At 46.6% G+C, this 13,304-nt stretch overlaps 1 protein-coding gene across 1 annotated transcript in view; it reads right to left on the reverse strand.

Moving 5' to 3' along the window:
- The window catches only part of EPHB1 (EPH receptor B1), a 414,325-nt gene that overhangs the window by 87,439 nt on the left and 313,582 nt on the right, over positions 1–13,304 (reverse strand). Inside the window, exons 6-7 of the mRNA XM_069473212.1 lie at positions 8,048–8,172; positions 424–586 (exon numbers count right to left, since the gene is read on the reverse strand). Of these exons, the coding sequence (XP_069329313.1) occupies positions 424–586; positions 8,048–8,172 (288 nt within the window). The remainder of the gene's footprint in view (positions 1–423; positions 587–8,047; positions 8,173–13,304) is intronic.

The raw sequence follows: 13,304 nt of genomic DNA on the forward strand, positions 1-13,304 counted from the left end.
TGGTGCAACTGGGCTGTGAGCTCAGCTTCCAGACCTCGAGCACAAAGGAGTGGAGTGTGAGCAAGGGTGAAACCGCACAGACGACTGGACCTAGAAACAGAGGCAGGAGGGGGCACCAACCCCGTGAGACAAGTGTGAGTCTCATTGCGGTGCAAATGTAGGACCGCACGTGGTGAGAGACCCTGCAAAAGCAAATCCAATCATATGTTGGGAGAGAAACAGGCCAGACTTCAGGGAGATGCCCTGCCTGGTGAATCGAGCAAGTTTCCATGGCTCTACCGGGAGACAAACCCTTCTGAGGGAATTCCATTGGAATTCAGCTGGAGGTTGGCATTTTGGATGTGAGTGCAGTATCTTCAGGGCTGCTCCCTGTCCCTCCCGCCCCAAGGCCTGCCCTGTGCTGCTGTCCCTGCCCCCTCTTACCATCTGTCAGAGTTTGGAAGCACATCTTGCCGCTGAACTTGCCGTAGCCTGCCACGGTGCGGGCGCGCACCTGCACCACATACACCATGCCGGGCCGCAGCCCGTCAATCCGCGCGGTGTTGGTCTGGCTCCTGGCCATGGAGGAGTTGAACTCATTGTGTTCCTAAAGAAAGAGCAACGGAAAAGGGTCACCAGCTCGCTCCTGAGGGCTGCACCTCCAGCCGCTCCACCGTGCAGTGCTCAGGCCCCATCAGTGCTTGGCTTCGCAGTTTGCTAGAAGTTGTCACCAGCCCTAGGCCATCCCTCTGGGGTGGACAAGGGGACAAGAAGCCAGGACCACAGGGATACAGAGTCAGCTCTGGACTATGAGGAAGCTGCTCTCTGAAGGAAGAAGTCTGAGGAAATGGATGAGCACTCAGGGCCTCGCAAGGGGGCTCATAATCACTGTCTAGCCCTTCACCCCCGGGGTTCAGAGGTGGAAGAACACAGCACATCCACCTTTGTGAAATCTTATCAAGTCTCTGACCTCAGCAGAAGCAAACTGGGCAACGTCCATCACTCCCTGCCTGCCTCTCTTTGACTTGCCTCTGCTGAGCTGTCCGTCGGGTTTTCCCTCCCCACTCATGATCTCCCTGGTCACTTCTCACAATGGATGCTCTAGATCATTCCTTAAGTTCCCTCCAGTGCTTAGGCAAAGGCTCTGTGTCCACTCTGCTGAAGAGGTTGAGGCCATTCTGGACTACCTCTCACACCTGCTTCTGCCTTCACCCTGGCCTATGTCTGGGTGCCCATCCCCCAGCTCCTCCCCACCAGCCCCAGGGAGGGCATGCCCCTCCTCCCTGGAGAGCAGGCCCTGTGTCCTCATGCCCCACCTAGTGGGGTCAGCCCCACTCCAGTCTGTCATTCTCTGCAGCACCTTGAGTGCTGACCTCTATAGCCCCTGCCATCTGCATATACGAGTCCTCTGGTGTAAGCATGTTCGTGTGTGTCTTTCACCCTGACTTCTGCCTATCATGAGCTCCCTTAAAGGGTGGCTTCCTCTTTGTGCTGTTGAACTTACTAAACATGTGATCTGCGCCTGGACCTTTGCAGCCTCCCACCTTTGCTGATGCTCCTGTTCACCTCACCTCCACCCAGTGCCACAATTCTTTTCTTAAAAGGTCCCTAAAGCTATCATCATATAAAGACAAAACTCCTAAATCTAAGTTCACAGGCCCTTCCAATGAAGTCAGTTTCAATCTCTTACATCCTCCTAAATCCAGGGATGACACCCTGGCCACCAGGCCTTTGCTGAGGCTGTTTTCCCAGTCTATAATGCCTCTCCAGGGCTCCTTTGCTCCCTCCAGGCTGCTTTAGCCTCTGTCCCCAAAGGCCCCCTCTCTAGGAAGGCCTCCCTCACTGCTGTGGCCCACAGACTGTCTTCACTACTATCCTTCCAGCTGATACCTCAGTCTTAGCATATTCATATACACCAGCCTACTCTGTAATCATTTTCCTGAGAGCATGTCGTGTTTTTTTTTTTTTTTGCAAAGGTTCTTGGCTATCTCCAACCATACAGGAACAAAAGCTTAGAGCCTAGGCCTGCCTTTGTCTGCATCAAGAATCCTAGAACAAAACAGGGACCTCAGTGAAAATTAAGAGGTTGGGTCACTAAGAGGGAGCCCCCAAGTTCCCTGTGCATATCTGGGGTACTGTGATGAGTTTTAGGCACAACGGTTCTAGAGGCAAGGTGGCAAATGAGGGGAAAGCCGCATGAAAAGAGGTTTGCAAACCACTTCCTTAGTCAAAAGACAGAAGAAACAGGGAGTTGAGTTAGGAGAAATGACTGTGGGACAATGATAAGAAATTCTCTTAAAGTATGTGAAAGTCCACTTTGCAAAGGCAAAGATGACATTACGTGTATTCATTCACTCATTCATTCATTGGGCCAGGCAGTTACTATTATGACACACTACCATGTCTGGTTGCTACACATGGGCTGTGGGTACAAAGGCATGGTCCTTCTCCTCTGGAACATCTTGTGGGGTGGACTAGAAATTGTAAGATGAATACAGTGTTGTCTGAGTGACTTGGCAGAGGGCAGCTCAGGGGATTGTGGGGCCACAGCCCAGACGTGGAAGGAAATCCAAAGGGGCTCAGGGAAAGGATGACAGGAGCTGAGCATGAAAGATGAAAGAAATTAGCCACACGGATGAGTGCAGAGAGTGAGAACAGAATTAAACATGCAAAATCAAGGCCCAGAGGGGTTTGGAGCCTGAAAGTAATGGGCATATCAGGAGTGTGGGTGGCACAGGGGTGGGAATGAACGATTTGGAAGCAGCTATAAGGGACCACAGGTTTGAGACCAGCTTGCCCTGATGGAGGGGATGTCCATTGGCCCCTGGGAGAGACCACCTGGTGAGGAACTGCCCACATACCACTTGATCTCCAACAGAAGGGGATCCTCCCCACTCGCAGTAAGGGATTCAGCAGGAAGCAGCCTGTCCACCAGAGAAGGGATGTCACCTAGAACTTTGGTCATTACTATTTCTACACACTGAAGATTTGAGATCTGAAACTGTGAAAATCACCTTGTCATCTTGCAAATAGGATAAAGTCCCATTGCTACACAAATCCAGGCGGCTGGCTGAATTCTCTGGTTTTACTGGAATCTGATGGAATCATGCTATGCTTGAAATATGTGAAGCAATGACTGGGTAGCTTTTACTGAAAAAAAAAAAGTGCTTTGATATATTGGTATTTAGATTGTGAGGACTAAACATTACTCCATAATCACTTTATAGTCCGCACATTCTTGAAGAAGTTCAGTGATTAAAATGAGTATCAGTTCTTGTTCCTCACAAAATCATAAATCAATTCCAGACAAGTGTGTGAGAGCCATAAGTAAGGTTGCTTATGACTGATTTTGTAAGTGTGTGGGAGATAGAGAATGGAGGATGCAGCTGTTGAGGGCAGAGACCATGTCTCCCTTCTTTCTCCATTCCCACCTGACATGCAGCACAGCACTGGCACTGCCTGGGCGCTCAGCGACTCAGTGCTAAATGAATGAATCAACAGCGTGCTTCAGTCCAGTTATTTGAACCAATCGATTGAGCAGAAGATATTGCCAAGATCTGAAAGAGTTTCTATGAGAAAATGATCCTAAAATTTGAAAGGTAGAAATTCCCAAGGCCTAAACCAGCTCATGCTAGCCTAGACAGTTATTATGAAGAGCGAGTAACCATCTAAACACTTAATCATTAAGACAGCTGAGAGCAGATGTAGATGTTCCTCCCATGGTTTGCCCACAAGTGCTGACACCAGGAGTGAAAAGTGCTACACGACAGTAAACAAGAGAGAATGATGAATGGAAACGTATTAAAATGGAGAAGGAGATGGACATAGGAGAGGCTCTGGAAGTGTCATCAGCTCGATGGCATCTGAGCTCTCTATTAATGAGCTGGTGGAGGGAGCAAAAGCCTCATTGATTCTATTCACGGAATGCAATTGAAAGTTGTCCCAAGCACAAACCAAGGATAATGTGGAGCAGGAGACCCAAGGAGGCCTTCAGGGGTTGCAAAATTGCCCCCCAGGGCCAGCAACCTGTTATTATAAATGAAGTTCCATTGGAACCCAGCCACCCCCATCTATTTACATATTGCCTATGCTTGCTTTCCTGCTACAAAGGCAGAGCTGAGTATAGTAGTTGGGATGAGACTATATGGACCACAAGCCTAAATTATTTACTATCTGGTCCTTTACAGAAAAAGCTTACTGACTCCCGGTTTAGATGAAGGGGCTGGGATATCCCTGGGGGAGAGGAGGTGGCACAGGATGGAGGAATGGTGAGGTTTGTTTCTTAGGTCTGAATCCATGTTATCTACTGGGCTGAATTCTATTTGTGTTTACATCTTCTAAAGACCAGGGTTCCATGGCCAAGTGAAGCAGGTAGGCAGATCATTTTGTTTTCAAATATCTGGATTTAATATGAAGATACAATCTTTTATTTCAGAGGCCACACTAATTATGAGATTCTTCGCATCAGTGGTGATTGCATCCACTCTTGTATCGAGCTCAGAAGTTTCCAACACTGAAATAAAATACAAACGTCTATAATTTGGGTTCTATGACTTCCTAGCTGTGACCTTGTGGTCATGGGTAAGTCCTTTAACCTTTCTATGACTTAGTTCTATCATCTATGAATTGGTTATATCTGTTTTCAAGTATGTTTCTTTTGTTCTTCTAAGGATCAGAGCTATCTATCTGTGTATATCTGGCACATGATATGTACTTCACATATGGTGAGTTATTATCATCACTTCAAAATGCCCTCATGGGCTAATATCTTTTTCTTTAATCATATGAGAAATGGTCAAGGCAGTGTATAGGATTTTATTATAGTTAAGCCCATTACAAGTGAAGGAGAGTTCTACAGTAATATACCAAATGGTAACCAATGCTTTGGCGAAGAACTTTCTGTGTTCCCGTGGAAAGCATTCTATCCTCTGGAGTGGGGACAATAACATGCTTCACTGAGGTGTGGAAGCTGTCTCAGGCAGTGGGCTGCTGTGCATATGTGTCTGCTAATTATTAGTATAAATTACTAGTAGCAGGGAGGTAGCCTGAGATGGGAGAATAAGCTTCCTTCATAGCCTAGGTTGAGGTTAATTACAGTTTTTCAAGGGAGGAGTCTCAGGTGTAACGCAAAGAGTGGGGGAGCCTGGGCTAGTTTGGGAGGAAGGCGCCAAGGTCACAGGCCTGAGCCCCAGGGCTTCAGTCCTGGGCCCATCATTAAGCCCTTGAGCCCTGCCCCAGCTGCCCACAGAAGTCACAGAAGTGACTGTCCGGGCACAGCAGACGAGGAGGAGCAAGTGGTCTCCATACATTCTGTCCCTTCCCAGCACCACCCCTGCTGCAGGGTGAAGGGCCCAGGCTCACTTCCCAACTGTGTGATCTGGGCAAGTGTTTTTCTTTTCCTGTTTTTTTTTTTTTTGAAACTTCTTTGTTTTCCTTTTTTAAAAACTTCTTTACCCACAGCATTGATACCAACATTTACCACCATGTAGTGTGAGGGGGAAAGGAGATAATGTTTAGAAAGCCCCTGGCACATAGTAGGTGCCACTAGAGATGATAAGTTACTGCTATTTTTCTGAGATGAGTTGTTATGTCAACAGCGCTACAAGTCTGTGTGTGCAGGCAGGGGCTGAGTGACGCTTGCTGGTGGCCTAGCTGATGACGCTGACATCACACCATATCCTGGCCACACGTGGTACTCTGTGGAACCGTTGGTCAACTTCAGTGACAAAACGAAACCATGTGGTCAATTGGCCCAAACATATTGGTCCAAAACATGTTGAAAAGTCAACATTTACTTTATTAACAGACAAAAGATATCTAGCAAGTAAGGGCCCCAAATCCAAAGCGGATTGGCTATAACAGGTGCTATTAAATCCAGATGGTTTACATTACTCCCAATTCACTGAATTATCTAAATCAACCATTTACAAAATCGCATATTCTCTAAGTAGAATAGAGCGCTGCTTAACCTCCACCTTGCTTTGCAAGTTCGGCTGTAATGGCTGAAGGGCACGCCTCCTCACAGACTAGACGGGCGATCCATCTGGACCTCCGCTTTCAGGGAGGAAAATTGCTACCATTTGCAAACGCGAAAGCTGTGACCTAGAGTGGTTAAGTAATGTGACCACAGCTGCATGGCTGGTCACCCATAGAGGGCACTGGCAGCTAGGGCTTCTGCTGCCCAGAGCAGTCGGGCCCCTCTTTGAACGTGGTCTCCCTGTTGCAGGGCTGCAGGTCTCTGTCCTTGATCCCCTTCTTATTTTCATTGACCTACGGGGTAACGTCACCCAGGCTCAAGGCTTTCATACCATCTACATACTGCCAATCCCAGATGGACATCTTCACCTTGGTCCCTTTTCCTGAACTCTGGACATGCACATCTTGCTTCCTACCCCACGTCTCTGCTTGGCCATATTACAGGCATTTTAGACCCAGGCTGAACTTCTGTTCCTTTCCTCACCCAAAATATGCTCTAACCACAGTGATCCCTTTTTCAGTCAGTGGTGGATACATCCTTCTAGTCAGGTTCAGGCCAAAACCTTCCCACGTCTGAAACCCAACTTTTTAAGAAATCCTCTTGGCTCTGCCTGTAGTTAATATATCCAGAAATCAACTACATTTCAGCAGTCTTCTGCTTCCACCCTGGTTCAAGCCACCGTCATCCTTATTGATGATTATAGAACTAGCAGGCCTATTTCCAATGGAGTAGCCTGAATAATCCTTTCAAAATGTAAGTCAGATCTTGTCCCTGCTCTGTTCCTAAACCTGCTATGGCCCTATCGCACTCAGCGGAAATGCTCCAGTCCTTCAGGTCCAGCATGATGACCTCCCCGGCAACCTCTCTGGTTTACTACTTTCCTATTTTGCAACACTCCAGTCATGTTGGTTCCCTTCCTGCTCCTGGAGTCACCCGTCATGACCCTGCCTCAGGGCCTTTGCACAGGCTGTTGCTCCTTCTTCCCCAGATAGCTGCTTTGCAAGAACCATAGCTTCTTCAGGTCTTTACTTAGACCTTACCTTCTCCAAGAGGCCTAAGTTTACTCTTCTATTTAACTCCGAAAACTGCTTCTCTCACAACCCTTTCTCTCCTGATCCCATTTACTCTGCTGTTTTTTCTTTTTTCCTTTACACTGCTCATTTGCTAACATACTATATGATTTTCTTGTTTATTACCTTTATTGTTCATTATCTGTCTTCCTCTGTTGGAAAGTAATTCCCTTAAGGGCAGAAAATTTGTCTGTTTCATTACTAATATATCCTAGAATACCACCAAATAGTAGACACTCAATAAAAACTTGCTGAACAACAACAAAAAACGAATCTGGTGTTTTTACAAATAATGTGGTGAGTTACTATAGAAACTATTTTATTTTCCTGGGATTTTTGCAAATACTGCAATCACCATCGTACGAGGGAGGCTCTGCTTTCCTTGCAGATGATCAGGGACCAACTCCACAATACATCATTTCCCTTTTCTTGGCAGCACATGCCCTGCTGTAGGCCCCCAGCAGCAACTACTAAAGAGTAGTCAAGGAAAATAATACATAAATTTCTATTAATTTCTATCTCCTCCTTTAAAATTTCCATTTGCATGTTTTTAACCTCTACAAATATATTAGTACAATGATATGTGAACATAATTTATAAATTAAAAAAACTTATACTGGAGGTACATAGTCAAAAACTTTGCAAACAACAGATCTACAAAACCATGAAATCCTCTGAAAGTTCAGGGACACCTGGCAGTTTTGTAGCATCTGCATTAGGTTAGGAAGCACATGACTGGACAAGTGGGACTGGTCCTGCTCACACCAGCCAGAACTATCCAGACAGCAGGGTGGTGCATTGGAAGGTTCTCTCCTGAGTTAGTACAGAAAGTGCCTGGGCTTTGGAGGCTGTTTCCAGGATAGACCTGGGGACTCTCCCAGGGAGCCTCTGGCCTTCATCACCAGAGTCCTCCCTCCAGCAGGACTTCCCCCAGCCTGTACCCTTGTGCCCACAGCTAGCAACCACCCATGGAACAGTGGTTGGCCCTGGATCTTGCAAGCTTCAGGCAGAGCTGGCTCACCTTCTCATAGTACCGGATCTCATAGTCCAGGATGATGCCATTGGGTTGCTCCGGCTGTGGCCATGACAAGGTGATGCTCCTCATGGTGGCACTCACCTGGTGCATGATGGGAACAGTGGAAGGGGCTGTGGAGAGAGGAATAGACAGTGCAGCTGAGCAGACACTTGATTATAGGAGATGTGCCACCTTTCAGAGACAAGTAGGGAGATAAATGTCATTGGGTTTGAACTCTGTCCTTTCTTTCTCATCAGCTGAACTGGACCTGTAGAACTTCTTGGGTTTTGCAAAATGAATGAAGTTTGGATAACAGAGGAGATAGAAGTTGATAATTTAGTAGAGGAGAGCATGTGTGGGCAGGGGCTGGAATGGATTTGGTATTTTCATGGGCAGGGAGGAGAAAGGCTTGACCAAAATAAGAGATGGTTGGAGGAATCAGGGAAAAAGACAGAAGGAAAAGAGGAAAAATGGAATGTTTCTGAGCAGAAAGTGTTGAAGGAAACTCAGTCTTGCAGTAGTCAGCTCAGCTATTGTAGAGAAGAGAACCCGGGGGCAAGAGATGATAGTGCGGGAGAACTGGTCAGTACAGAATTACTGTGCAATGGAAAGAAGGAACATTCCAGCAAACATCTCTTCCTGGCACTGCATGTAGGATTTCACCACACTTCAAAAGGAAAAAGGAGACATCTCTCAAGAATACATGAACACAGACCAACAACAGAGGTACTGTCAAAGTTTTCCAAATGAGGACATTTGCAGTAAGGAGTTCACAAACATAAATGAAGAAATGCTTGATACACAACCTAAACATTTGGAAACAGGATGATAATTCCAAAATCTGTAACGTTGATTCAGAAATCGCTGTTTAGAAATAATGTTATTTATTTCCCAATTCGACATTTCTTACACAGTGTAAGTAAAGTGCAAACAGTCTGGAAATAACAAACGAGGGCTGTCTTTCCAGGGGCAGAGGTGGGTAATGGATGAGGCTTCTGTCTGCGCTCTGCTCAGGGGCTGTTCCGTTTAGTCCTGGCACTTCTGCAGTGATGAAGGTCATTTCCTCACTTGAACTCCACTTTACAAGGCTTTCTCTGGGGACTCTGGCTGAGTGACATTTACTATCCTCAATTTAAGCTAACAGATTCCACCCCAAGACCTGGAATTACAGAGCACTGCTACCAGGTCACAAGGGCAGGGGGCTGCCGCCTTCTGCACCACGCCGTGGGCTCTCTGTGAGCACCTACTAGGTGAGGCCCTGGGAAGAAGAAGCAGAGCACTTGTCCCAACGATGCTCCTAGTCCAGGGAAGCCATAAAGAGTGAGGAGTGTGAGAAGTGCTGTGATGAGCACCTAGAACCAGAGTGTCCCCGGGGACTCTGAAGGTCAATTTGCAGTTCCATTAGAGACCTAGTGGTGGCCGTGAAAATGCGCCTCTCAGAGCTCCTACTCCTTGGAGAGTACTTGACTGCTGGCCTTGTTGCTGCACTCTGAAATCCATCCCCACATTCACACAGAGGCCCCTCTCCCTGCAGGCTGCTCCCAGCCAACGACCGAGAGCAGCAGGAATGCCACCCGTCCCTGCAAGATACGGGACTCTTCTGACGGGCAACTTTTGCTCAAAGACTCCCCATTAGCCTTACCAACGTCTCTTTATAACAGCACAGCAGTCTAAGACCCTTCAGTTCCCGTCCTCCTTCCTTCCCTCTCTCCTTCTCGAGGATCAGATGGCTCTCCCAGCCACCCCAGGCTCCCATCCCATTTTCTCAGTAGACCTCTTGCACGTCTAATCCCACCTTGGTGTCTGCTCCGTGGAGGATCTGAATCAATGCAGTTCTGAATCCCTCTACAATTTCCCTGTCAAGTATTTGCTGCCAAGCTCATGCTGTGCCCTAGGCAGGGAGACTCCCTGCCTCCAGGAACTGCTGCTCCATACTGGGATAGCTCTCACCAATTTCCATATCTTTCTATCCTTATCTGAAATTCATTTTCTTCCCACTCGTCTCAGTTCTGCCAACTGAAGTAAGATAGGATGCTCCCTCTTCCACAGAATGGTCTGTCAAATATCTAAAGAAACTAGTTTGATCTTCCTTGAATTATTCCTACTGAAAACAATGGCCAGATACTACAAATATTTTTGTCCCATGACCAGGACATGCCACCCAAGGTGGCTCTTTTCCAAATGGAGACCATGTTATCTAAATTCTCTTTAAGCATGAAGCCCAGAGAAAGAACAAATTTTCTCTTCATTGTCTGAGCAGCAAAGATTAGAGTAAAGCTAATATCTACCATGATCTGTGTACTATACATCTGTTCATATGACCACTAGCCTTTGGATCAAAAACATGTCCCTGCTGTTCGATTCTGAAATCACAGTCAAATATAACCTTGAGGTTTCCCCATGATATGCTCCTCATTTTTTGTCTGCAGAGTTGGATTTTGGTTTTGATTATGGGGATGTACACATATCTCTTTACCTTTGACGTATTAAAATTGGCCTATTAATCTAATGAGTTGAAATAATTTTGATCTTGCTTCAGCCACCAAATCTATTTTCTCTTCCTCCTAACTTAGTATTATGTATGACCCAGGCCAATTAATTAAACAAATATTTATCGAGCATCTACCACGTGCTAGTCACTGTTTTAGGTTCTAGAGAAACCATAGTGACAAAATTAAAATTTCTTGCCCTCATAGAGCTTACTTGCTAGTGGAGGGATTCAGAGGCTAAATAAATCACAAGTTATGTTATAAAATATTAAGTATAGTGAAAAAAATGGATGGAACAGGGGAATGGAAACAGAATGGCACAGGTGGGAGGTATGTGGTCGGTGAGGGCTGCCCTGGGAAGCAGAGACAGAGCACAGGGCTGAGGGAGGGCGGGAGGGACCTGTGCGGGTACCTGCAGCAGAGCATCTCAGGGTAGAGGATCTGATCTGGGAGTGTCAGCCAGCCAGTGGGACCAGAGCAGAGAGGTGGCCATAGTGCACAGGACCCTGGAAGGACATTAAAAGGACTTGGGCTTCTACTCTGAGTGAGCTGAGGCGCCACAAGAGGGTTCTTGACAAGGCAGAGACATATTCTGACTTTCATGTCAACAGTATCACCCTCTGCTGGGTTGCAAATAGAATGCAGGGGTTCATGCAGAAGCAGAAAAACCTATCACATCCCTGTTGCAATAATCCAGCTGCCAGAAGTTGGTTGCTTGGACCAGGTTTGAGCAGTGGAGGTGGTCAGATTCTCTATATATTTGGAATATCTCCATAGATGTGGATGTGGAAGAAACAGAAGAGTCCAAATGCCTTTAAGGATTTTGGCCTCAGTGACTGGAAGAGTGGAGCTGCCATCAACTGAGATCAGGGAAGACATTGCAGAAAGCAGCTTGGAAGGAAAGACCAGATGTTCCACTGTGGACCTGTTAGGCTTGAGATGGCCAAGGTGTCCCAGATTAGATGCTGAGTGTTACATGGATAAATTATATAAGGTCCAAACTGGAGATATACATTTGGAGCCACGTATTTCCAAGATTTTCAAAGCAGGGGAACTGGCAGAGATCACCAAGAGAATGAGTAGAACAGAAAAAATACTTTAAGATTCAGGAAATGAGGAGAAAACGGCAAAGAGTTCTGAGAAAGGAAGTCCAATGAGGTAGAAGAAGAACCAAGAGAGTGTGATTGCCTAGAAACCAAGTGTAAGTAAGTGTTCCCAGGAGGAAAGAATATGTTAAATGCTTCTGCTAAGTCAGGTAAAATGAAACTAAGAACCGAGCCCCAGATTTAGCAACAGGCTCGATGGTTAATGAAGTGTGTGGCACATGACCGTCTTTCCCAAGACCTTACATGCATGGGACAGAGCCAAGAGGGAGGACGAGGGCAGTTTCGGGAAGGCGAGGCAGTGTTCCAGAATCCCAGTGGGTCCACCAAGACAGGGGTGAACAGACGGCTCTTGGTAACTCTCTTTCCTCCCACGGCACACTGTGCCACCAGGCTGCCCTTGCAGGCCTCTGTGGAGGCACAATTTACATGTTAACCATGTCAGTGCCATGCAGGTTCTCAGAATCCCTCTGTCCTGAGAGCTGAAGCATCACGTGTTAAAAAGTGGAAAGATCAATGCTAACAGCCTGAGGATTTTGCTGGCCTTGGTTCTTCTCCTAGCCTTGAATCCCTGGAAAGTCATCGTTAAAAACTCAACATATTTACCAGACATCATGCCAGGCCTGCTCTAATCACTGGGGACAGAAGGACAAAGAAGAAAGTCACAGCCCTGCCCTTAAGGTCCTTGGAGTCCAGTTGGGGTCAAATAGTAAAGAGGCAATCACAGGGCAGGGTGAGCCAGAGGCAATCGATAGCCAAAATCCATAGAGAGGAAGGGCCCTGTTACCCAGACGCAAGGACTGCCCCAGCAGCCAGGCAGCAGCACACAGGTCCGGGAGGAGCTGCCAGAGGGCAATGGCTACCCCTGCCTGCACTTCTCGGATTTGTGGCCATGGCATGATGGTCACAGGTCCTGTGGAAGACCGTGTGTCCTCACGCAGCTCACTCTAAATGTCTTACACTGCATTGCAATGGGATTTAGCACATGGAAGAAAGCAAGAAAGCATTTGTCCTTCTCCCTGAAAATCAGAGGCAGCTCACATTAGGGGCTTTGCCACCGGCAATCTCCTACAGTGATACATTTGGTTTCCCCCTCACTGCCAAGGCCAAATGCCACCCTACCTCTGTTATCTTAGGTGCTATAAACCTTCCGACAAAACAGAAAATAATAAAAATAAGCTCTGGTATTCACTCAAACACAAACTTCTTCTAACAAAACTAAGGCAGATTAAAGAGAGATGGGAAGATTAATTCAAAGACGCAGCCCCCGTGACCCCCAAACACAATGGTTTCGACGGTGAGTCCTGGCCAGGCGTCTTTTCTCCATAATCACCAGATGAAAGGATAGTGTCATTGAACGCTTGAAAGCATCTCTTTTGCAAACCCACACAAAGCTTTTGACTAAATTAAACATTCTCCTGAGAGAAGGAAATGAAAATAAAGAGTTCACAAGATTATTCGAACTTAGCAAAGGAACAAATATGGAGCCTTCTTTAGTTTTCTAAGAAGAAAGAATTAATTTAGGAGCTATTTGGAAAGAAGGTGCTAACGACAAGGCTCAACAAAGATGTGTTTGGCCTGAAGAGGTAGATCCAGTAAACCAAACAGAATCAAAATTGCCCTGCATCCTCCTTAGTAAAATAAAGAGGCAGAGCCAACAGAAAGCTGGGG

The sequence above is a fragment of the Eulemur rufifrons genome, chromosome 7 (assembly GCF_041146395.1).
Source record: "Eulemur rufifrons isolate Redbay chromosome 7, OSU_ERuf_1, whole genome shotgun sequence".
NCBI classification, from domain to species: domain Eukaryota; kingdom Metazoa; phylum Chordata; class Mammalia; order Primates; family Lemuridae; genus Eulemur; species Eulemur rufifrons.